Here is a 25195-nt window from a genome sequence, read left to right as displayed (position 1 = left end):
GTCAGAGCCACCTGCAGGGCCCCCTTCCCCACCCCAGGAAGTGGGGCTCTCAGTAGACAGTGATGTGGGAATACTCAGCCCCCAGCCCCATGTAAGGTTCCCCCTTCCCTATGACTCAGCCGGAAGCTTGGAGCACTCTGGGGTGAGACAGGAATAGGGCTTAGTGCCATCCCCACCCTGGGCAGTCCCCACCCCAGGCCAGCCAGCGAGCTGCAGCAGTGCTGTGACTCAGAGCCCCACCTCACCTTTCTCTCTACTGTGGCTCGGGGCACCACAGCAAGACGCTGACCTGGCCCTTACATCCCACCCTCTACAGGCCCCAGCAGGATCAGGAAAACACCAGCTTCCCAGTGGAGTCGGTGGGGAAGGGGCCTACCCCACCCTCAGAGCGGGGTCTGGGCGGGACAAATCTAGAGAGCTTCTGAGAGGCTGTTGGAGCCCTTTGTACCCAGGAACGTCACCACGAGTCACCAGAACCTTGGACCCATTTGTCCCAGCGGAAGCCCCACCTACAGGGCAGGAGCGCTGACAGTCAGCAGGAAAGCTGGACACACGGCCAACCGGGGTGCACTTCCTCCCCCGACATGGCCCGGTGCTGGGCAGGGCGGCCACGTCTTCCTCAGGCTGCATGAGCATGGAGGTGGTGGCCGCGTTCTGTGACACCAGCCTAGTGCCAGAGTTGAGCCCCTGACCAGGCACTCGAGGCATGAGTTAGGGGTGTCGTGTGCCAAGGGTCCTCCCATGGACTAAGGTCACCAAGAAAGTGGCAGTATGGGCAAGGGACCCGGCCTCACATCATCTGTGCTCCTGCTGCAGCCCCGAGCAGGAAGGCCAAGAGCCCCTGCTGGAACCCCCAGCCCCAACCTGGGCCTGTGCCACAGCTGCACGCCACTGCTGTCACCTTAGGAGCCTACCCAAGCCACGCTCGTCCCTCTACTCAGGAGCTGACTCTCCGCTAACCACCCCTCTCCTAGGGCCTCTGCCCTGGGTCCACCTTCCTGCCTTCAGAGATGTCTCCATTTCTTCCAAGGAAATCAGGTTCATCAGGCATAAGCACCTCAACTTCCCGTCCCAATGTCTTCAGAGACCAAATCCTTTGTCACCAACTCTACCTCTCGGAAAGCAGCTTTTGCTCCAATGTCCATTCTAGAAACTTTTTTTTTTTTTTTTTTTTTGAGACGGAGTTTTACTCTTGTTACCCAGGCTGGAGTGCAATGGCGCGATCTTGGCTCACCACAACCTCCGCCTCCTGGGTTCAGGCAATTCTCCTGCCTTAGCCTCCTGAGTAGCTGGGATTACAGGCACGCGCCACCATGTCCAGCTAATTTTTTGTATTTTTAGTAGAGACGGGGTTTCACCATGTTGACCAGGATGGTCCCGATCTCTTGACCTCGTGATCCACCCGCCTCGGCCTCCCAAAGTGCTGGGATTACAGGCTTGAGCCACCGCGCCCAGCCCCATTCTAGAAACTTTTGTGCCTCCCTCCACCTGCCTTAGAGAAACTCACAGAGAGAAGAGCCACGCCATGCCATCTCTGCCCCTCACCTCCACTCACTCCTCCACAGGAGCTGGGCCCCAGCCAGCCCCACACACAGCAGGGCTGGCCCTGCCAAGAGCCCAGGGATCACCCCTGCCAGACTCCAGACATGGGCCATGCTGCTCCGGCCTTTAGGGGTCTGTGCCCCGGTCTCAAGGACACCCCCGTGTCTCCCTCACGTGCCTCTGGGCCTCCAGCCTTCAGGCAGCTGAAGTATGTGAGCACCTCCTCAGCGTTTAAATGGATTAAGTCACACCACCCTCACAGGGCTGCTGTATTTTGTCACCTCCGTTCTCGCTCTCTGGGGTCCGTCGCTCTTGGTCCTGCTCTTCTCCCTCTGTTTGCGCCCAAGTCCCACATCCACGCTCACCACTTCAATGATGTGGATGTTGGCAATCCCCAAAGCTCTTACCCATGTGCAGATCCTCCTCCAACATGCCAGAGCCCACCGTGCAGGAGGCCCCTCTAGCCCCACTCCCTGGCTGGGGATCTTGTGTCTGTGTGTGGCACTCCTCACTTGGGTGTCTCACCATTCTTCTCCCTCTCCCCTTGAAGTCCAATCTATAATCAAATCCTGCCACTTTTCTCTCATTATTTCCCAAATCATTCCCCTCACCATCCCCACTACCACAGTCCTGAGCCGGGCACCCTCCTCTCTTACCTAGGCCACCGCCACAGCAGCCTCCCAACCAGCCTCCCATCTCCAGGCCAGCTGCTATGCTGCAGCCACAGGGATCTCTGGGAATCGTCACTGTTCTGCATAGAAACTTCCATAGTGACCCGTCGTCCAAGCTCCTGACTCCCCGCACCACCCCTCTTAGTTCCAGTAAGTGAACATGGAACTGCAACGCAAGGGCCCATTTCTCACCTCCCGGCTGTTCAGGAAGCCCCACCCACCCAGAAGGCTTTCCTTTTGACTAATTCACACTCGTCCTTTGAGACTCAGCTCAGCGTCACCTCCTCCAGGAGGCCTTCCTGAATCCCTGGCTGAGCAAGGCCCTTCTCCATATGCCCATCACTTCCTGCCCAAATGTCTTGCAATGCACTGGTGTCTTGGTCTGATGATGATGATGATGATGATGGTCTTTCTGTGCTCTTCTCTTGTGCCAAGCTGAGAGCATCTTCAGCATCAAGATCGCATCTTATTTACATTTGTATCAACCGGTCAGATGGGCTCCTGGTAGTTGTTCCATAAATGTGTTGATTGAATGAATGAATAACACAGTCCCAGTCAGAGTGCTCTGGCCCAGGGAGGGGCCCCAGGGAAACATGGGACCACGTGAAGGTCCTGAGTTTCATACTCACAAAAGTATGTCTGAGAAGCACTGCTTCCACTCTGACCCCTCCCCAAAACACTGAACACATAGAAGTCTAACAGCTGACAGGAGTTTGCGACCAGCCTGGGCAACATGATGAAACCCTGTCTCTACCAAAAATATAAAAATTAGCTGGGCATGGTGGCGTATGCCTGTGGTCCCAGCTATTCCGGAGGCTGAGGTGGGAAGATCACTTAGACCTGGGAGGCGGAGGTTGCAGTGAGCCAAGATCTCGCCACTGCACTTCAGCCTGGGTGACAGAGTGAGACCCTTCTCAAAAAAAGAAATGTGACAGCTGAAAGTATGGTAGGGAGACGGGAAACAAGCCTCGGAGACTGGAGAAGGAGCACAAGAACTGTGTGTGAATCCTGACTGTGCAACCCTGGACAAGTCACCAGCCCTGAGAGGGAGGCCTTGCAAGACTGCTGGGAAGATAAACACAGCACGTGGCAGTGCCAAGCTCTGCGCGGATTAGCGACCAGCAACAATCAAGGTGGCTCCTCCCCATGCTCCCTCCCCTTCTCCTTGCTTCTTGCCTTCCACTTTGACTCTAGGCCTTTTTCACAGGAAGACTTAGCTCCAGATATTTGCTGCTACATGGAACAGGGATGCACCCTTACCACATCTTCAGAAAAGCTGGAAACCTGAATTTTTACGTAAAATTTCTCAACTTTTTTTTCTTTTTTTTGGAGACAAGAGTTTTGCTCTGTCACCCAGGCTGGAGTGCAATGGCATGATCTTGGCTCACTATAACCTCCACCTCCTGGGTTGAAGCCATTCTTCTGCCTCTGCCACCAGAGTATCTGGGACTGCAGGCACGTGCCACCACACCCAGCTAATTTTTGTATTTTCAGTAGAGACAGCAATTCACCACGTTGGCCAGGCTGGTCTCAAACTCCTGACCTCAGGTGATCTACCCACCTCAGTCTCCCAAAGTGCTAGGATTACAGGCATGAGCCACCAAACCTGGCCAAGATTTTTTAACTTTAAAATGTCAGCAACTAATTACAATTTTTTTTTTTTTTTGAGATGGAGTTTCACTCTTGTTGCCCAGGCTGGAGTACAGTGGTGCGATCTCAGCTCACTGCAACCCCTGCCTCCTGGGTTCAAGTGATTCTCCTGCCTCAGCCTCTCGAGTAGCTGAGATTACAGGTGCCCACCAACACGCCCAGCTAATTTTTAGTAGAGATGGGGTTTCACCATGTTGGTCAGGCTGGTCTCGAACTCCTGACCTCAGGTGATCCACCCGCCTTGGGCTTCCAAAGTGTTGTGATTACAGGTGTGAACCACTACACCCAGCATAATTAAAATTTTTCTAAAGAACTTGGAGGCCAAACAAAATATATCTCCAGGCTGGCTGTGGCCCACCACTCCTCGGTTTGTAAACTTCTGTCTGAGGCGTGTGCTCCAGTCTCCTGAACGCACATTCCTGGCCATGTCTGCCAGGCCTGCCTTATTTCCAACCACAGCCATGCCACCAGGGGCCTCGGCTGGATCCCTCGCCCTGTCCAGAGGCTGACCTCAACAGATTTCTTTACCAGATGGAAATGTATAACCTGCAATTATTCAAGGGCTGAGCCAGGTCATTTTGCTGCTTTTGTACGAGTCACAGGTGAAGAAGGAAGCAGCTGTTCTAAGGGAAAGAAAGTGGTTGCTGAATCGAGAACTTTGGCCCAAGGCTTGGTCCCAAACTCTTCCAGCTGCATGACCTCAATAGTGAGTTAGCTTCACCGAGCTTCAGTTTCTTCCTCTGGGTAAGATAAAGCAGTTCACCTCCACTTCCACCAGTAGGGCCTGGCATGCAGGGAGGGTACCGCAGCGGCCGCTTTGCTTTGCTTTGCTCTTCCTGTTGGCCCCCCTCCTGGAGGATATGCCACAAGGGGCCAAAGAGAGAGGACACAAGTTGGCGAATTTGGCTTCTCTTTAGGAGTACAGTAACATGATGGTTTCTGTCTCCTACCTACCATCCCCACTGAAACCACCTGGCTGCAGGCCCCCCACCTCTCTGAAGCCTGCTAGGCTCCAGGATGAGCTTCCAGATGAATCCGTGAGTGCAGAGCACAGCTTCCATGCACAACAGGTCAGATTGCAGGCCTGGGAGGCAGAACTCTAGCATTCAGACAACACCCTCCACCTCTGCGGGTCACTCTGCAGCCACTACCCTTCTGTGACCATCTCTGCCACAGCGCAGCAGCCAGCCTTTAGTGTCCAGCGTTCAGTGCCTAGAAGAGCGTTAAAGCTGAGCTACAAGTATAGCGCCACTGTGGGCACCAGGCTTTTTTTCTTTTCTTTTTCTCTTTTTGAGCCATTTTTAATTCATTTCTTACATGTGAAGTACTGTTTGATGATATCTTCGGCCTGAGACTTCTTGCAATAGTCCTTAATCACTACACAATTGCAACCAACCACTTTACGGGTTTCCTCGCTCTGTCAATTTCACAGAGGCCGACCCATTCCCCTTGTTTCTTGTTGTCATCAACCTTAATTAGGTTGATTTCGTGTTCAGCACAAAGGGCCTCTACCAACTTGACACACATAGGCTCATCACTGCTGATTCAAGCACACAAAGATGGGCTTGGCACTTGTCTAAGTCTTTGGCAGCTCCTCGAATTCCACGTGCTAGGCCACAGTGGATGAGGGTGGTCTTCAGCACCTCGTGTAAAGCAGTATTAACATCCATTACACCTCCAGCAGCCAATGCCTTCCTTGGCCATGGCGGTGGGTTACCAGTGAAGCCGAATCTTGAACGTACCCAAGCCTGAGCCTCCACCTCTGCATGACAGCGTTGGCAGGAAAAGAGCCACCAGGCTGTCTTATCTTACAGACAGGATAGCTGTCATGCTCCCAGCAAAGGGAGGCAGAATAGAAAGAGGAGGGGCAGGGTGGGCCAGCTGGGAGAAGCATGGCGAATGTAGTCCAAGGGAGCAGACTTCCCAAAAAGCTCATCTGAGGGAGGGCAGGCCTCGACCATAGCAGTCTCAAGTTGTTCCTCCTCCCCTGATCCCCAGGGAGGGCCACATCAGAGGCCCCTTGAGTCCGGCACCAGCCTGAGCACTCATGGGGGTGGAGTGAGGGCGACAGGCTCTAAGAAGATGAAGGAGTGATGGCATGACCCAAGTCTAGCCTTTCTTCCAGGCCCTGTGCCACCCTGTCTCTTGCTTAGAGGACGAACATGCTGGTATATCCAGACGTGCCCAAAAAGTTGTGCAAGTTTAGTGCTTTCTTGGGTTCAACACCAGCAGAAGGCAGAGTAGAACCAGTGAGGGGCAGGCAGGGAGAGGCATGGTCCAGCCTATACAGAGGTAGTTCTTCAGGCAAAAGAGGCCTTTGAAAAGACTGAACCAGGAGCACTTAATAACAGGGCTATAATGAAGCAGAACCCCTGATAATGACCTCCAATCAGCCCCAGGAGCCTTGCTTTGTTTTTTCTACCGGGGCAGGGGCTAAGCCCGGCAGGCTTGGCACCTAGCAGAGGGCCTGCAGACCACCCATGCTCAGACAGGGTGCACCAAAGGGATGCAAATAACCTCATCAAGCAAGGCTCGCAGGGATTTCTAGCGCAGCAGAGCAGAAGCTGCTACCTTTTTCCTAGGGATGCAGCACGTGCCAGGTACTGTGCCAAACACCAACATCCATTAGCTCATGTAATCCTCTCAGAACACTGTGGAGATGGGTCCTGCAGTATTCCTATCTTGCTCATGTGAACACAGGCGGCCTGGAGATGGCCAGGAGCTTGCCCCAGGCTGTGCAGTTAGTAAGGTGGCAGGCTACTTTACAAAGCCAGGTTCTGGGCATCCACAGTTACAGTGCCTTCCACTTGCCTCTGCAGAGCCAGAGAGATGCCAGCGCACAAGACAGAGCTGGAGACAAAGGTTCATGTCCAGCTGAAGCCACGTCAAGGAGAGAAGCCAGTAACCAGGGTGAGGGCTCAACAAGCGGCCAGCATCAGAGCCTCTCAGGGCAGCCTCGATGCTGGCTGCCCGCTCCAAGGTCAGAGGGCAAGCAGCTGATTTGTGCCAAATGCCCCATTCTCTCTGCTCAATGGGGTTTTGTTAACCAAAGTTTGTAGGCCTACAGATTTCTGTCCAATCTGGTTCAGAAATACTGCGTACAGAGCTTTCCTGCCTGGCACTTCTGGGGCAGAGGAAATTAATAACTCCCTTTAAGGCCAGGCGCAGTGGCTCACAACTGTAACCCCAGCACTTTGGGAGGCCAAGATGGGTGGATCACCTGAGGTCAGGAGTTCAAAACCAACAGGACCAACATGGTAAAATCCCATCTCTACAAAAATACAAAAATTAGCTGGGCATGGTGGCAGACACCTGTAGTCTCAACTGCTCGAGAGGCTGAGGCAGAATCGCTTGAACCTGGGAGGTGGAGGCTATAGTCAGCTGAGATGGCTCCACTGCACTCCAGCCTGGGCAACAGAGTGAAACTCCATCTCAAAAAAATAATAGGCTGGGTGTGGTGGCTCACGCCTGTAATCCCAGCACTTTGGGAGGCAGAAGCAGGCGGATCACCTGAGGTCAGGAGTTCAAGACCAGCAGCCTGATCAACATGGAGAAACCCCATCTCTACTAAAAATACAAAAAAAAAAGAAAAAAAAAAAGAGCCAGGCGTGGTGGCGCATGCCTGTAATTCCTCAGCCTACTCTGGAGGCTGAGGCAGGAGAATTGCTTGAACCCAGGAGGCAGAGGTTGAGGTGAGCCAAGATCACGCCATTGCACTCCAGCCTGGGCGACAAGAGCAAAACTCTGCCTCAAAACAAAACAAACAAAAAAACAACTAATAGTAATAATAACTCCCTTTAAGTGTCCAAACAAAGGGGCCCAAAAAGACTGTGGAGGGGCACAGGAGCAGCTCCTCCCTGCATGGCCAGGCTGTTTCCACTCTGCTCCTGGAGCTCCGCGTGGTAGTTCCAACGCAAGAGAACCCAAATTCCACACACTTCTTTGAAGCATTCCTGCCAGAGACTTCCAGCTGACTGAGGAGTCCCCAGTGACTGTCCCCCCATTCTCCTCCCACTACTGGCCACTAGGCGAGGCCACCAATCGGCCCCCTGCATCTTAAGCACCCCAGGAATGTGCTGTTCATCAACAAGAGTTAGGGTTCCCCATGAAGAATCCCAGATGCAAGGCAAGCTGGATGCTCCACTTCAAGGGATTTTGTTAGAAACCACAGACACAGCCCCACTGTCGCCAGGCATCTGGGTCCTTGCGGGGCAGGGGGGGAATTCAGTAGAGGAGCGAGTGGTGGAGGAAAGGGACTGTGTGATCTCCAATTCTATGACCCTTTCTCCTAAGAGGCATGTGAGGGAGGGCACTAGGGCCCTGGGCTTGGCATCCCATGGTCACCACAAGCCTGCCCAGGATGGGCACACTGCCAGGAACATCTAATGAGCCCCCTGGGATGAGGCAGGAAACCGCCTCAGGCCACGCTCAAGGGAGAGCCATTCAGTTACCAGGGCTTTCCCCTCTGGGACTCCCAGCCAGCCTAGGACCCGCACGTAGGTAAGAGAGGGAGGTGGGTGTGAGGGCCAGGAGGAAGGCCAGAAAAGGGGGCACTCCAGGGCACAGTGGAACTCAGTCGAGTGTAGATACATGCTCACAAGTTCAGGTAGCTGGGTGCTGCTACACTATGCCAGGGCTTTGGTGGGACCAGAAAAAGAGGCCCCTCTCGGCAGACCCAGCCCCAAGAACACAAAGCAGAAGGGGTCTTTTGCTCCAGGATTCCCAGATTGGAGAGATGAATGTGGACTGCATTTCAGATCCTCTCACCCTGAGCTGGGCACCGTGGTACAATGCAGGCCTGCCCCTGGCAGCCCTGATGGGTGAATGCAGCTGTGAGAGAAGCCTGGGAGCAGTCACAGGCCTGCAGAAGTGGACCAGGTCTGCAGCTGCGTGGGTATTAATAACCAAGTGTTCTAGCTGCTCCTCAGGAAGCAGGTCCTCTCTATTCCTCTCACTGCTCCCCAATTCTGCCTTCTAACTATCCTGTGATTGTCCCACCCAGTTCCAGAGCTGGACACGAAACCTACTGCCTTTTGACATGGCCCCTGAGCTAGCCCAGCTTTCCCAAGGCTGTAAGCGGAGTCCTTTGGAGCATGTGTCGCCATCTCACCTTGCCTTCTCCCAAAACCCAGAGGGTCTGATGGCAAAGGGAGTTGAAGCAGCAGAGCAGCAGGCCTGGGGACAGTTTCACCTGTTCCTCCTGACTTCACAAGCTGGAGTACCCAAGGGGCTCTACCCTGTCCTAACCCCAGGCAGAATTGCCTCAGATCTGAGCTGAATGCGTAACAAGAATGATAGGTAACACTCATTCAGCGGTTCCTGTATCAGGCCCCATCCTAAGGACTTTTCAAACAGGAGCTGATTTAATCCTCACTACCTTGAGGTAGGTGCTATTATTTTCTCTGTTTTACAGATGAAGCGACCAAAACCCAGAAACTTTAAGTAGCCTGCTCAAGGTCACATAGTTACTAAGTGGCTGAGGTAGCATTTAAACTCAGGTCATCTGCAATATTTCACAGAGGGGCTCAGCTAGGGTGACTTGAGTCGCTAAGACCCTGCCTTAATTTAAGTGCTGATTCTACCATTTCCTTTTGTAAATAGGATGCTTTCAGGGGTGGGATACTGTGAGGAGATGGAAGTCTGGTAAGCTGCAGTCTGTGGTCTCTCATTTATACATGCTTTACTCCAGTTCTGACAATATTGCCACCCATGAGTTAAAGGGCCTGCAGATACAACATCTGTTGGGCACTTGTAAACCTCATCCCCAGTAACACACCTTGCCAGGCACCTGCGACGCTGCCTATTTTCAGATGAGCAAAGCGGGGCACTGGGAGAAGGCACGCACTTGCCCAGTGGAAGAAATGGGCTTGGGATCCAGGACCCTCTGAATCCAAAGCCCAAGGGCCCCAAGAAGAGCTGGAGAAGCAACGCGATGGAAGGGAAGAGGAGAGGGAAGAGGAGAGGGAAGGGCGGAGGGCTGAAACAGGCGGTGGCCACAGATGTGAGCTCCAGGCCAGGAACCCAGCCCGCCAGGATGTTACTTCCAGGTCACTCTGAAGAGGGGTCGCGCCCAGAGCTGCCCCCATCCGCAGTCTGGCCGCTCCCAGGGCCTGGAGGTCTCTCCATGCTGGGGCTTGGGGCTGCACTGGTCAGCGAGGGATGGAGGGGTGGAGAGGGAGGTTCGGGCGCCCGCCCGCCCCACCACAGCTCCCGGCCCTGCAGTGACTTGCTGGGAATACCAGAACCCCAGTGTTTATAGGACGGCAAGCACGGGCCTTCCTCTACCCGAGCCGTCCTCGGGGGCGGCACCGCGGTCGGCTCCGTTCAGCATCAAAGACAAGCAGATGGGCAGCGGACCCCGCCGAAAGTGCATCCTCCTAGGGGAACTAGCCGGGACGACAAAGCGGGCGAGACCCCCTCCCTGCCCAGAAAGAAAACTGAAGAAAGGGGCACGCGGCCCCCCAGCTCTCCTCTCCTCTCCCTCCCTCCCCGCAGCGCTTCGACAAGGGAATGGGTCCTAATGGCCCCCGTGCCTCCGAAAGGTCCCCTCCTCCGTCCTTTGTCACGGCCGCCTCCGCACGAGGCTGGTCCCCGAAGCCCTTCTCCCCCGGCCCCAGCACTCACCCAACGGCAGGCTGATCCGGGGGCTGAGCGCCCAGGTCGGAGGCTGCGGCAGCAGAAGCAGCAGAAGCGGCAGCAGCAGGAGACTCAGCGGCGGCAGCGCGCCCAGCGGGGCGGCGGACCGGCTCCCGGGGCCCATCGCGGCGCGCAGCCCTTGGACCGCAGGAGCGCCGGTGTCCCGCGGCTCGGGCTCAGGTGGCTCGGCTGGAATCGCAGCGGCAGCTCCGCGTCCGCAACTCTGCCCCCGAGTCGCCCCGGACCTGGGGGGGCGGGAGGTGGGAGACGGGGTTACGCGAGCCCTGAACGCAGCCTCTCCGCTGAGCGCTGCCGTCCTCCCGCCAGCGCCTGCCCCGCAGCCTCTGCTAGCACGGAGCTCGCCCACCAGCGGCGGGGGGCGGGGCCGAAGGAGGAAGTCGCGGTGAGCCCGGCCGGCCCCCTTCCCCTTCCTCTTTCCCGGGCGCTGGCCGCGTGAGGGGCGGCAGCGTGGGGTGGGGGCGGCCGCTGGCAGCCAAGCCTGGGGTCGGTAGCTGCGGCCGCCGGAACGCTGGGAAGCGGACGGAAGCGACCCCTAGCTCCCCGCGCTCACCGCTCAGACCCTCCCACTGCTGCCCGGGCCCCGGCCCCGGCCCCTTCCGGCTCCCCTGGGACCCTCTGCTAGCGGCGTTGGTTTGGGGACACGCCGCGTCTCTCCACTATGCGCCGGGCGAGTCGGGGGGAAGAGGATCAGGCCTTGGTCTCCTCCCTTTAGGCGTCCCCTCCCCCTTGCTCCTGGCGACCCCTCTTGCTCCTGTAACCAAATGAACTCGGCAGAGCTCGTGCTGACACCGGGGCTAGCTGCTGGAGAGTCTAATTTTTGCACAGGTCAATCCACTGCAAGTCATGGCTGGGCATTCATTACAAGCTCAGCGCTTAGTCTAGCTACCCTACGGACTTGTCCACGCGAAGCCCCTCGGGTGGCGGAAGGACAAGATGAGCTTAAGTGGGATAATAGGATTTAATATACTGCTGAGGAGGTGAGACCTTCACAACCTGCACGTGGCCAGGCAGTGGAAAGGCTCCCACTGAGACTGGAGTGGAAGCCCAGAGGCACCCACCCGAAATCCTCCTGGCTCCTAACATCTCAACGTGGGGAGCCCAGCTCTGCTGAGACCAGGGATTTCCAGCTGCAGCCTGGACCATTAGCGGATTCTGAAATCAATTTAGTGGATCCCAACCGCATTAAGAAACAAAGAAAACCCAGAAACTATCTAAGAGTAATAATGTCAACGGATAAGTAACTTTGGGAAAGCGACTTCCGCTTTTCCTAAGTGTGCACAGGATTACAGAAAGATGTAGCAGTTCCTCCTGTAGTTAGAGTGCAGAAGAAACTTGAAAGCCCCGGCTAGTTATTTCCACGGCAGTAGAGACCACCTCTCCATAAATTTGCTTGTCATCCTTGCACAGGGGCCGTGCTAATCTTACCTATATCGGCCCAATTTTAGTATCTGTGCTACTGAAGCAAGTACTCCATAAATTTGCCGTAATTGCAGGAAAGCTCCTCTTCACCCCCAGCCCGAATCAGCCTCTTCACAGCACCTTTTTCCTCTCCTCCCCACTTCCAGGCTCTGCCACATCTGCTCCCACAACAGGGGTGCTGTCAAGAGGGTGGGCACAGCACCCACATGGTCCCAGATCTCCTTTCCTGCAGCTATGCTTCCTCATGCTCCATGATTTCTGCACCTCCACCAGCCTGACGACACCCTCCTGTGACATGGTGCAGGCTAGCAGCCTCCCTTTTAAAGGGAGGACACAGAATTCCACGTAAGACGTGGACAGCACCAAGCACCCAGCACCCATAGTGCTACTACTGTCCAGGTTTGGATGCTTTACTCTAAATGGGGTCAATCCACCTATAGCCTGAGATACCCGAACTACTGTCTGCAGCCCAGTCCAGCCCTGCTCAGCCCTTCACTCCATATGGCCTAACATTTCTACTTGGCTGTCTGAAAAGCATCTGAAACCCGCATGTCCCAAACTAAGCTCCAGATCTCTCCCCTTTTTCCGCAATGTGCTTCACCTACAGCCTTCCCCATCTCATTTAATGGCAATTTCATCTTTCAGTTGCCGAGGCCAAAACCCCAGCTCCTCTCATTCTCTCACTCCTCAAATCCAATCCATTAGCAAATCTACAATCCGACCACTTCCCAGCTCCCTGGGGCCCAAGCACCATCCTCTTTCTCCCAGTTACAGCAAGGGCCTCTAACTGTTCTCCCTGATTCCTCCTTGCTTCCCCTACAATCTGTTCTCAACACAGCAGCTGAGTGAGTCTTTAAAACACAAGCCAGGCTAGGGCTTTCCTCTGCTCAAAATCGTCCAATGAGAAGGACCTTACTTGCAGTGTTCTGCAAAGCCCTGGGTCATCCCCACCAGCGGTGCCACTGCATCCTCTCCTCCTCTTCCCTCACTCTCCCACGCCAGGTTCGTGTGCTGTAGCCTGAACACAGCAGACTCTGGCCTGGCTGCTCCTTCACCTGGCACACTCTTGCCCCAGATAACCACAGGACTGGGTCCCTTGCTTCCTTCAAATCTTTGCTCATTTATCACCTTAAAGAATCGGAACTTCCTCCTCATATGCCCCTTATCTCCTTAAAAATACCTTGAGATATTTTCTCAGAGCACTCATCACTGTGTAACATACGATAGGATTAATTAGGTAAGGTTTTTCTTTATTGTCTGACATTCCACCTCCCCCAGAATGCTGACTGGGAGGGCAGAGATTTTTGCTTATTTGGTTTGTTGAGTATTATACCTCAAGCCTTTAGATCAGTGCCTGGTACATGGTAAGCAGGACCTCAATAAGTACTGGCTGAATGAATGAATGAATGAATGCCACTTGAGTCACAGAATACTGCTGACTCATGTCGGCTGATGACCACAACTATTTTTTTTATATCAACTTTGGTCCAGTAAAGAGTTTACCAACCCTGGGCCGGGTGTGGTGGCTCACGCCTGTAATCCAAGCACTTTGGAGGCCAAGGCAGGCAGATCACCTGAGGTCGGGAGTTTAAGACCAGCCTGACCAACATAGTGAAACCCTGTCTTTAAAGCTATTGATAAAAATATTGGGTGAGCAGATCGAGCACCTACATCTTGGTTTCCCTTTTTTCTTTTTTATTGGGACAGGGTCTCGCTCTGTCACCCAGACTGGAGTGCACTGGCAAGATCTTGGCTCACTGCAACCTCCACCTCCCAAGCTACATTGATCCTCCCACTTGAGCCTCCCAAGTAGCTGGGACTACAGGCGTGCACCACCACACCCAGCTAATTTTTGTATTTTTTGTAGAGCAGAGGTTTCATCATGCTGCCCAAGCTGGTCTGGAACTCCTGGGCTCAAGCGATCCACCCACCTCAACCTCCGGAAGTTCTGATTACAGGCATAAGCCAGTGCACCCAGCCAATCTTCATTGCCTAATCCTACTCTCTGATAAGAGGAACCAGGATTCTTTGAATGAATGTAAGAGAAAGTGTAATGTAAACATGGGACATTTTGTTGGGCCAGAAAGCAGTGATCAGAGACGAATGAGGTCATGTCAAAAGGACATAGGAAGCTGGTGTGGTGGCTCATGCCCGTAATCCCAGCACTTTGGGAGGCCGAGGTGGATAGATCACGTGAGGTCAGGAGTTTGAGGCCAGCCTAACCAACGTGGTGAAACCCGTCTCTACTAAAAAATGCCAAATTAGGGCCGGGCGTGGTGGCTCAAGCCTGTAATCCCAGCACTTTGGGAGGCCGAGGCGGGTGGATCACGAGGTCAAGAGATCGAGACCAACCTGGTCAACATGGTGAAACCCCATCTCTACTAAAAAAAATTAGCTGGGCATGGTGGTGCATGCCTGTAATCCCAGCTACTCAGGAGGCTGAGGCAGGAGAATTGCCTGAACCCAGGAGGCGGAGGTTGCCTTGAGCCGAGATCGCGCCATTGCACTCCAGCCTGGGTAACAAGAGCGAAACTCCGTCTCAAAAAAAAAAAAAAACAAATTAGCCGGGTGTGGTGGCAGATTCCTGAAATCCCAGCTACTCCGGAGGCTTAGGCAAGAAAATCAGTTGAACCTGGGTGGGGGGTGGAGGTTGTCAAGATCATACCATTACACTCCAGCCTGGGCAATAGAGTGAGATTCCATCTCAAAAAAATTTAAAAAAGACATAGGGTAGCTTGATGACCAATTTGAGCATTAAAAGTATAATGAAGTAATGATGAAGTAGTGGATTAATACATTAAATTAAAAAAAAAATCCACTAGTCCACAGTGAAATTCAAAGAGAGAGAGAAAAAAAATTAAGAGGTGAAAAGGAAGCTTTTCTTTTTTTTTGAGACAGAGTTTCGCTATTGTTACGCAGGCTGGAGTGCAATGGTGCAATCTCGGCTCACTGCAACCTCCACCTCCTGGGTTCAGGCAATTCTCCTGCCTCAGCCTCCTGAGTAGCTGGGATTATAGGCACGCGCCACCATGCCCAGCTAATTTTTTGTATTTTTAGTAGATACGGGGTTTCACCTTGTTGACCAGGATGGTCTCGATCTCTCGACCTTGTGATCCACCTGCCTCGGCCTCCCAAAGTGCTAGGATTACAGGCTTGAGCCACCACGCCCGGCCAGGAAGCTTTTCTTTACCAAAAAATGTTGGTTAATAATGTAGAAGAGGCCGGGCGTGGTGGCTCACACCTGTAATCCTTGCACTTTGGGAGGCTGAGGTGGGTGGACCACCTGAGGTCAGGAGTTCAAGACCAGCCTGGCCATCATGGTGAAACCCCATTTTTAAAAAAATAAAATAAAAAATAAAAATAATAATAATGTAGAAGAAATGATGATAGAATTAGAAAATCTAGATTCAAGCAGTGAATGAGAAACACTGGGTGCAAGATTGTTAGGAAACTGTATGTTAACCAAGTCTGTCCCAGAAATGACTCACTCTAATACCAAAGAGAACATTTATCTCTAAGGGAGAGATCCGGTGGCCACCATCTAAACCAAGTAGTCAAAAGTAGCATCACAGTAATGGGTAATTCACCTCTTGATATAATGCAATAAGTAGTGAAAAATCGGCTGGGCCCGGCAGCTCACAACTGTAATCCTAGCACTTTGGGACGCCAAGGCAGGCAGATTGCTTGAGCTCAATGGTTCTGGACCAGCTGGGTAACACAGCAAAACCACGTCTCTAAAAAAATTACAGAAATTAGTCAGGTATGGTGGCGCATGCCTGCAGTCCCAGCTACTTGGAGGGCTGGGGCAGGACGACTGCTTGAACCTGGGAGGTCAAGGCTGCAGTGAGCTGAGATCACACCACTGCTCTCCAGCCTGGGTGACAAAGAGACTGTGTCTAAAAAAAAGAAAAAAAAGCAGAAAACATCATCAATTTTGCAGCATTCTTGTCAAAGGTGTGTTGTAACTCAGATCTAACAATGAAGACATAATCAGACACATCCAGAATGAAGGGTATTTTACAAGACACCTAGCCTGGACTCTTCAGAAAGGGCAATCCAGTAACAGGCAAAACAGATGGGGGACAGTTTTAGGTGAAAAGACTAGAAAGACATAATTATCAAATGCAGCCAGACGAGGTGGCTCACACTTGTAATCCCAGCACTTTGGGAAGCCAAGGCAGGTGGATCGCTTGAGTCCAGAAGTTCAAGACCACCCTGGGGAACATGGTGAAACTCGTCTCTACAAAAAATACAAAATTACTCTAGGCGTCATGATGAGCACCTGTAGACTCCACTACTCGGGAGGCTGAGGTGGGAGGATCACCTAAGCCAGGAGGTCGAAGCTGCAGAGAGAGCCCTGATGGTACTGCTGCACTCTGGCCTAAGCAACAGAATGAGAGCCTGTCTAAACAAAATCAATAGCAACATGTGAACCTTGACTGAATCTTGGGGGAAAAAAAAGCCATGGAGCAATTGGGGAAATGTGAATATGGACTGCGTATTAGATGATATCAGGGCATGCTTCGTTTTCTTACGTATGATAATGGCATTTCTCAGGTGTGATAAAGAACAGGTGAAATGTCATGATGTCTACAAGTTACTTTCAAATGATTCAGTGAAAAGAAATGTGTGTATATATGTATGTGTGTGTACTAGAGAGAAAGAACATGAATGTGACTGTGGCGGAAATGGGTCCATGTAGGTGAAGAGTCATTAGGTGTTTTTTCTTTTTTTTTGAGACGGAGTTTCGCTCTTGTTACCCAGGCTGGAGTGCAATGGCGCGATCTCGGCTCACCGCAACCTCCGCCTCCTGGGTTCAGGCAATTCTCCTGCCTCAGCCTCCTGAGTAGCTGGGATTATAGGCACGCGCCACCATGCCCAGCTAATTTTTTGTATTTTTAGTAGAGACGGGGTTTCACCATGTTGACCAGGTTGGTCTCGATCTCTCGACCTTGTGATCCACCCGCCTCGGCCTCCCAAAGTGCTGGGATTACAGGCTTGAGCCACCGCGCCCGGCCTAGGTGTTTTTGTATGAATCTTTCCACTTAAGAATCTGAGCCTCTTGAGGGCTGTGACACCACTTCGGTTTTCCAACCCCCCACCCCTTGCCTGGCGCTATAGTAGGAACTTCGAGGGGCTGACAAAATGTCGCAGCTGTTGGCCTGGAGAAGAGCCCCGGAATCCACGCCCCTAGTGTAGCAGCCTTGGTCTTCGTGGGCTCCTGTCTTCTGTTGGTGTGCTGATGTGTTCCCCCAAGACTGGAAACCACAGGAGGACACCAAGAGAAAAATCACCCATGAGCAGACTTCCTGTGCTTGGGCGCGGTTCCCAAGCCAGCACTGTCTCCTGTTCCCCTTTGCCACTCTTGGATGTTGGTGAGTCTTTCTTGGACAGAAGGCCAGTGTTTATAAAGTGCTCAGGAGACAGCTTGGAAAGGGAGCACCAAAATAAGAGATGAAGAGGAAAACACTGCTTCGTCCATGCCCAAGTGGGCAAAATGAAGTCATCATCAATGCTGGCCCCTTCTCTGTTCACACCGTCCACACTCACAGGCCCTGGTGCCTCCTCCCCACCAACTTTCCTCCCTTTTCTCTCTCTCATACACACATAAGAACAGAAGCACAAGAATGAGAGAGAAACTGTGTACAGGAATCCACTATACAGAGGCCCAGAAGAAAGTTCTATACAGCGAGAGATGTCAGACTAGTGGACACATGCCCCACAGGCAGATGAGGAAACTTTAGGGGTGACAGAAATTTTTTTTTTTTTTTTTTGGAGACAGAGTCTCGCTCTGTTGCCCAGGCTGGAGTGCAGTGACGCGATCTTAGCTCACTGCAACCTCTGCCTCCCGAGTTCAAGTGATTCTCCTGCCCCAGCCTCCTGAGTGCTGGGATTACAGGTGCCCACCACCACACCTGGCAATTCTTGTATTTTTAGTAGAGACAGGATTTCACCATGTTAGTCAGGCTGGTCTCGAATTCCTGATCTCATGATCTGCCTGCCTTAGCCTAACAAAAGTGCTGGGATTATAGGCATGAGCCACCACGCCCAGCCTAGGAATTTCTTTTTTTTTTTTTTCAATGCTACTGGCAGGAACAATCAGGTAGGCCTAGGAATCCTCTATATCTTGATCTGGGTGATGATTTTCCAAGTGTATCCAAAGTTAAAATGTATCAAGCCGTATACTTAAGATCTGTGCATTCTGCGGGGCACGGTGGCTCACGCCTGTAATCCCAGCACTTTGGGAGGCTGAGGCGGGCAGATCACCTGAGGTCAGGAGCTCGAGACCAGTCTGACCAATATGGTGAAATCCCATCTTTAAAAAAATAAAAAAAATTTTTAAAAAATGTGTGCATTTTGGGCCGGGCGTGGTGGCTCAAGCCTGTAATCCCAGCACTTTGGGAGGCCGAGGCGGGTGGATCACGAGGTCGAGAGATCGAGACCATCCTGGTCAACATGGTGAAACCGTCTCTACTAAAAATACAAAAAATCAGCTGGGCATGGTGGCACGTGCCTGTAATCTCAGCTACTCAGGAGGCTGAGGCAGGAGAATTGCCTGAACCCAGGAGGCGGAGGTTGCAGTGAGCCGAGATCGCGCCATCGCACTCCAGCCTGGGTAACAAGAGCGAAACTCCGTCTCAAAAAAAAAAAAAAAGTGTGCATTTTACTATATGTAAATGTTTATCTTATACCTATTATCATGAGAAAAAAAAAAAAAGGCCAAAAGGGGAAGAAAATACCTGTAGGATCAGGTAGAAGAAAAAAATGAGAGGAACTATAGAAGAGGGAGCGAGGCCGGGTGCGGCGGCTCACGCCTGTAATCCCAACACTTTGGGAGGCCGAGGAGGGAGGATCACGAGTCAAGAGATCAAGACCATCCTGGCCAACATGGTGAAACCCCATCTCTACTAAAAAATACAAAAATAGGGAAGGAATCCCCAGCGGCTAACTATGGCGACTGCCACGAAGCAGTGGGTGCTGGTGGAGATGGCACAGGTGCTCTCTGCGAGGCTCCTGCTTATCATCTTATTTTGGAAGGGATTCTAATACTCTGGATAATCAGACTTCTTTTCTCTAAGACTTACAAATTACAAGAACGATCTGATCTGACAGTCAAGGAAACGGAAGAACTGATTGAAAAGTGGCAACCAGAACCTCTTGTCCCTCCTGTCCCAAAATACCATCCTGCCCCTCAACTACAACATCGTTTCAGGTTAAGTGAGCACCTGGTCTTTGAGAATCTTCTCTTGAGATAGCTCTCTTTGGTTCCACGACTCTTCCATCCACTTTCTGTGGCCTTGCACCCATGGCTGTGTCTGCCTCTTCTGCAGTGGCATATGTGAAGAACCCAAAGCCCCCGAACACTTGGTGTTTGGATCTCTCATTACCACACAGTCCATGAGCGTTCCCCGTTGCTCAGAATGGCTCCTCAGGCTGTCGTTGGTTGTTTCAAAGCTCAACCCTCCAATGAAGAACTTCCTCAGCTGTTCGGCTCTTTAGGAGACTCTGACTTAGACATGATCATAGGGAGCAGAGACTTTAATGATGCTTCTTCAGTGGCATCCACGGGCAGAAACGACTATTAATTATTTTTGACAAAGAGGTTCGTTCTTGTTGCCCAGGCTGGTGTACAATGGTATGATCTCAGCTCACCGCAAGCTCTGCCTCCTGGGTTCTAGCGATTCCCCTGTCTCAGCCTCCGGAGTAGCTGGGATTACAGGCATGCGCCACCATGCCTGGCTAATTTTGTATTTTTAGTACAGATGCGGTTTCTTCATGTTGGTCAGCTTGGGTCTTGAACCCCCAACCTCAGGTGATCCACTCGCCTTGGCCTCCCAAAGTGCTGGGATTACAGGCGTGAGCCACTGTGCCCAGCCATAGATATCAATTTTTACTCAATTCTTGGTGTGGTCAAAAGTGAAAGGATGGGCAGGATGAGGGGCCCAGCAGCCACGTGGGCCAAGTCAGAGGTAGGGGGAGGAGCTGTGACCTGTGACATGTAAGTGGCCCGGGGCAGGGAGTCTCAGCAGGTGGGGAGACGTTGGGTCAGGTTGGCTGGCACTGCAGTTTACCATATCTTCTTTATCCTCCCATGTCGCTTTTTCAGTCTTATGGATTGTGATGTTCTACCGAATGCCCCCATGTTGTCTGTGAATCCTTCCAGGGATAGGCGGGGACGTTTAGCGGGTGAGGGCCCCTCATCTCTCCCCTACCTCCATTGCTGGGGTTGCCCTGACTATTTTGGTTGTCGGGAACTGTGGCTGGCAGCTCTGGGTGGAGAAGAGCTGCTTGCTACAAGAGCTGCAGGATCCTTGCACTGGGTCTCCTTCCCCTCCCATCTGCAAGCCTGAGGAGCTGGGCAGGTTGTCTTTCCCGAGCACCTGAGAGGCCGCCTTCTCTGGCCAAGGGAAGCAGCCGGGAACTGGGCCAGGGAGCACTGCTGGAGCTGGGTCAGGCTTCCCAAAGAGAAGGACGTCTCCTGCAGGGCTGTGTGCACTGGGCACTCCATGGCCCTTGGAGTGGAAACTCACTGCAGGCACCAGGGCCTTAACAGTCCTGTTCATTTCTGTCAGGCTCCTGCTATGGGCATTTCCCTTTAAGGCCCTGGGACTGCAGTTGAGGAAAGCGAGGTTTCCCTGAGTCTCCAGGGGCTTTGAGGTAGATGCTGCTCCCTCATTGCTACAGGGGTCCCCTTTCTCCTCCTCCTGCCCCTGGGTCTCTACATGATCGTCCACCTCCATTGGTTCTTCTGGCTCTTCTTCTGCCCTCACCTCTGTCTTCAGGATCGGGACGGAATTCCAAGACCCGTTCCCTGGCACTTGTAGCGAAGGCAGTTGGAGGGGAAACTTGAGTCTTAGAGGAGGGATCCTCACGGGGCTGACGTGTGCAAACATCATGGTGTTGCGTGCAGACAGCACGGGTTTCTCCCTTGGGCGGGGGGCCTTCAGACCAGAGGAGGCAGGTCCTGCAGTAGGGTGCTCGAGTTCAGGGTGATATTCCAGTTGGCTGGAAAACAAGGCCCAAGACCTTGCTGAGGATTCAAGAAGAATCGAGAAGAGTGTAGGGCTCCTGGGGCAGGCACACACGCAGGAGCTGCGCGGTGAACCCGGCCAGCTGAAAAGTCCGCATAGACAAGAGGAGACCATTGCGGTTGCCACTGATGCTGGGACCTGCGGTGGAACTAGGAACGAAATCTGCTTAGGAAATTTCCCATATTGCACAAGTTGTGTGCGGACGAAAATCACGGTCAGAAATGGAGAGGGTACTCCTCAGTCACCCACTGGTCTGTGGCCAGGTGGGCACTGGGCAGCTGGGCTCTTATGACATCTCACTGGGGCTGGTGACAGAGCAGGGTGTGGGGCAGTGCACAGGAGCCCAGAAAGAGCACCTACAAGTGGAGTCAAAGGGCACAGGGCAAGGCTCCCCACCTGTCTAGCTGGACTCTCTTGCCCCAGGGATGTCCTGCTCCTGGGGGCAGGTGTGTGGCCCTGGATGGGCCCCGCTGTGGGGCCTTGGGGCATGCGGGGCTGATCTGCCAGAGCCCTTCCCACCTGGTGCCTGGCCCTGGCGCTAGCTGGCACCCAGTGGCTATGTCTTGGCTGGCCTTGTCCCCTGGGTTACAAGGCCAGACCCTGCTGGAAGCAGAGCTCACGACTAGCCAGATCCTGCCAGGCTCCCCTAGGACCTCCTCGGTGCCTCTGTGCCGCCTGGAGCCAGGCCTGCCTTCTCCGTTGTGGTCGTGGCCTCGCCGGGCAGATTTCAGGAAAGAATGTGTGCCCCGGCTTGACTGGCTGCCGCCCCTTACCACTTCCCTTCCTGGCGGTCAGGGTCTCCACTTCTTTTCCCAAATTTGCCTGAGAATCTTCCTCAGGTCATTTAGGTGATGTCTCAGCCAGGCTTTGAACCCAGGCTGTGCGATTCCACAGGTGGCACTCTGGCTGCTGTGTGCCTCCTCATGGTGGATACAGCATGTATTCTTAATTTTCCCATAGTCCTAGGGTACTTAGCACCGTGGCATATCTGTAATAAGCACACGCACACATAGAAGGAGGTCTTCAACACATACGTTGACCATGGCCCACTCTGGGCTTCAGTCCTCTTCAAAGATGTAGGGCAGGGATCACCAGCTGTTAGCACAGCACCGTCCCACACTGCTTTTCTAATAGAGCCTTTCAGCCCAGATGTTCTTTCTCGTCTGGTGGGAAGAATCTAAGTACATAAAGACGATGTTCTAGATCAGCCTTGGTCTATCCTGAAAGAAATTCACCAGTGGATTATTCCATATAGAAAAAAGCCAGTTTCTCTAGTCTTCCCGGATGTGTCTAGAAAGCAAGTACATTATTTATTTGCAAGTTTTAGTGGATCAATATATTGTATTAAAATATGATCAACATAATTTCATCATCGTGGGCATGCCAGCTGGGTCCAGTCTTTACCACACATTATGATACTCTAGATTTTCTTACGGCCAAAAGAAAAACATACTCTTGGATGTCGGGACTAGGGAAACATGTATGAAAATCCATTCGGCCACTCCACATCCTTTCATTAGAGAATTGAAACCATCTACATTCGAGGATATTACTAAAAGGTAAGAAGTTACTTCTGTCATTGTGTTAATTGTTTTCTGGCTGTTTTGTAGATCTTTTGTTTCCTTCTTCTTTTACTGTTTTCTTTATGGTTTGCTGAGTTTCTATACCGAGAAGCTTTGATTCCTGTCTTCATTTTCATTGACATAGCTGATATAATTTTTTCCCTTTGGTTACTCTGTAGCTTACAATTAAAAATTTATAGTTATGATAGACTATTTAAAGCTGCTAAACAGTTGTGATCACACATGAACATGCTATACTCCCTCCACATCCCACACCAATGCACAAAATTTATGCTTTTTTGCCATGATTTACATTGTTCTGTATTGTGTATTTGTTAACAACTCATTGTAAATATAAAAATCAAGAATGTGGCTGGGCGCGGTGGCTCAAGCCTATAATCCCAGCACTTTGGGAGGCCGAGGCGGGTGGATCACGAGGTCAAGAGATCGAGACCATCTTGGTCAACATGGTGAAATCCTGCCTCTACTAAAAATACAAAAAATTAGCTGGGCATGGTGGCGCGTGCCTGTAATCCCAGCTACTCAGGAGGCTGAGGCAGGAGAATTGCCTGAACCCAGGAGGCGGAGGTTGTGGTGAGCCGAGATCGCGCCACTGCACTCCAGCCTGGGTAACAAGAGCGAAACTCCATCTCAGAAAAAAAAAAAAAAAAAAAAAAAAAATCAAGAATGTTCAACTTTCTCAAAAAAAAAAAAAAAAAAAAAAAAAAAATTACAAAAATTAGCTGGGTGTGATGGCACGTTCCTGTAGTCCCAGCTAGTCGGGAGGCTGAGGCAGGAGAATCTCTTGAACCCGGAGGAGGCGGAGGTTACAGTGATCTGAGATTGTGCCACTGCACTCCAGCCCAGTGACAGAACGAGACTCCATCTAAAAAAAAAAAAAAAAATTAGCTGGGTGTGGTGGCAGAAGCCTGTAATCTCAGCTACTCAGGAGGCTGAGGCAGGAGAATCGCTTGAACCCAAGAGGCAGAGACTTCAGTGAGCTGAGACTGTGTCATTTGCATTCCAGCCTGGGGGACAAGAGCAAAACCCTGTCTCAAAATAAATAAATAAATAAGATCTGTGCATTTTATTGTATGTAAATTTATATCTTATATCTTGTATCATGAAGGAAAAAAGAAGCCAAAAGGGAAAGATATCTGTAGGATCGGGTAGAAAAAAATGAGAGGAGCTACAGAAGAGGGAGAGAGAATGAAGACTAGTAAGAAAAGCTCCAAGGGAAAGAAAATAAAGGGAAGCATGGCTAAAAATATAGAGCAAATGATGCACATCCCTGCTGCTTCTCTACCCTGCCCAGTACAAAAGGAAAAGGCAGGGAGCGGGCACAGGGCAAGTGCCAGCCATGTTCAGGCTACCTTTGGCCTCCCAACTAATCAATACCCATTAATCATCCATAGGTACAGCCTTTGCCCAGCTGCATGCAGGCCACGTCCATGGATGGCCCCTGCCAGAAGGCTCCTGGCCAGCCTGCCTGCTCTAATTCCCACCCAGGAGAACCTGGCTCTCCAGCTCCCACAGTTCTACTCTGGGAGTCATTGCTTTGTTTGCCGACTTGTTGGGGAGGGGCCTCCTGCCAAGCCCAGTGAAGCTTGAACCCAAAGGTCCCACCCGCCCCTCCCGGGTCAGCACTCAAGCTCCTCCCCACCCCCGGGTGCTGCCTGGCAGGCTGCCCAGCAAGGCCCCACAGACATGTACTGGCTGCAGCCCAGCTCTCCAGGCCTTGGCCCACCGCCACCATCCCCTCGTAGCCCCAAGCCCTCCTCTTATGCCAACCTGCAGCTGCAGCTCTCCACCCTGCCCTGGCTGGGCACACTGCTGGTGTCTTCTCCCCAAGGGCTGGGCAGCAGCTCAGCTGCAGCATCAATAACGTGGAAGAGGAAGGGACACCAGCCGGCACACCCTGTGTATACTTTCAAATCGGCCAATGGCTGCCAGGTCCTCAGGGCTGGGAGCTTCCTTGGGGCAGTGCCTTCTGCAGCAGAGGGCATCCACCCCGGGTCAGCACTCTTACTGCCTTCAAAACTCACTGGCAGATTTTACCCAGGGTTGGGCAACAAATATAAATAAATGGCTTCATCTCCATTCCCCAAACCATTTTCCCCGCTACTGGCCTCCTGTTTTTGTTGCTTCTGGAAGTGGTAGAATCCAGTGGTGGAGCCCACAGGTTCTTTTGTCCGAATTCAGGACCTTTTGCTATTTTATTTTATTTGAGACGAAGACTCGCTGTGTCACCAAGCTGGAGTGCAGTGCTGTGATCTCGACTCACTGAGACCTCCGTCTCCCGGGTTCAAGTGATTCTCCTGCCTCAGCCTCTCGAGTAGCTGGGACTACAGGCACGCGCCACCATGCCCAGCTAATTTTTCTATTTTTAGTAGAGACGGGGTTTCACCATGTTGACCAGGGTGGTCTCGATCTCTTGACCTTGTGATCCACCGGCCTCGGCCTCCCAAAGTGCTGGGATCACAGGCATGAGCCACCTTGCCTTGCCGACCTTCTGTTATTTTGTGGACTTTTAGCAAGCCACACAATCACTCTGAACCTTAGCTTCTTCATCTAAGATGGAGTACTATAAGCAGCACTTCCTGGGGTGGCTGGAGACAGGACACAGAAAGCCACGGGCGGCACTGGCATGTAGGGAGCGCTC

At 52.3% G+C, this 25195-nt stretch overlaps 1 protein-coding gene, 1 non-coding gene and 1 pseudogene across 4 annotated transcripts in view; all 3 read right to left on the bottom strand.

Moving 5' to 3' along the window:
* SEMA4B (semaphorin 4B) overlaps window positions 1-25195 on the bottom strand; it is a 93708-nt gene that overhangs the window by 18919 nt on the left and 49594 nt on the right. For all 3 annotated transcript variants that reach the window (XM_074400013.1, XM_039480085.2, XM_039480084.2), the window contains one exon: window positions 10488-10744. In XM_074400013.1, coding sequence (XP_074256114.1) covers window positions 10488-10623 — 136 coding nt within the window. In that variant the 5' untranslated portion in view covers window positions 10624-10744. The remainder of the gene's footprint in view (window positions 1-10487; window positions 10745-25195) is intronic.
* On the bottom strand, window positions 271-10236 carry LOC120368052 (small ribosomal subunit protein eS12-like; annotated as a pseudogene).
* On the bottom strand, window positions 11882-11989 carry LOC120368292 (U6 spliceosomal RNA). Its single transcript, XR_005582476.1, has one exon. It is a non-coding gene; the product is annotated as a U6 spliceosomal RNA (small nuclear RNA).

This window comes from Saimiri boliviensis, chromosome 5, assembly GCF_048565385.1.
Source record: "Saimiri boliviensis isolate mSaiBol1 chromosome 5, mSaiBol1.pri, whole genome shotgun sequence".
Lineage (NCBI taxonomy): Eukaryota > Metazoa > Chordata > Mammalia > Primates > Cebidae > Saimiri > Saimiri boliviensis.
Note: the sequence above shows the minus strand (reverse complement) of the source record. Positions and strands in the feature narration are given on the sequence as shown.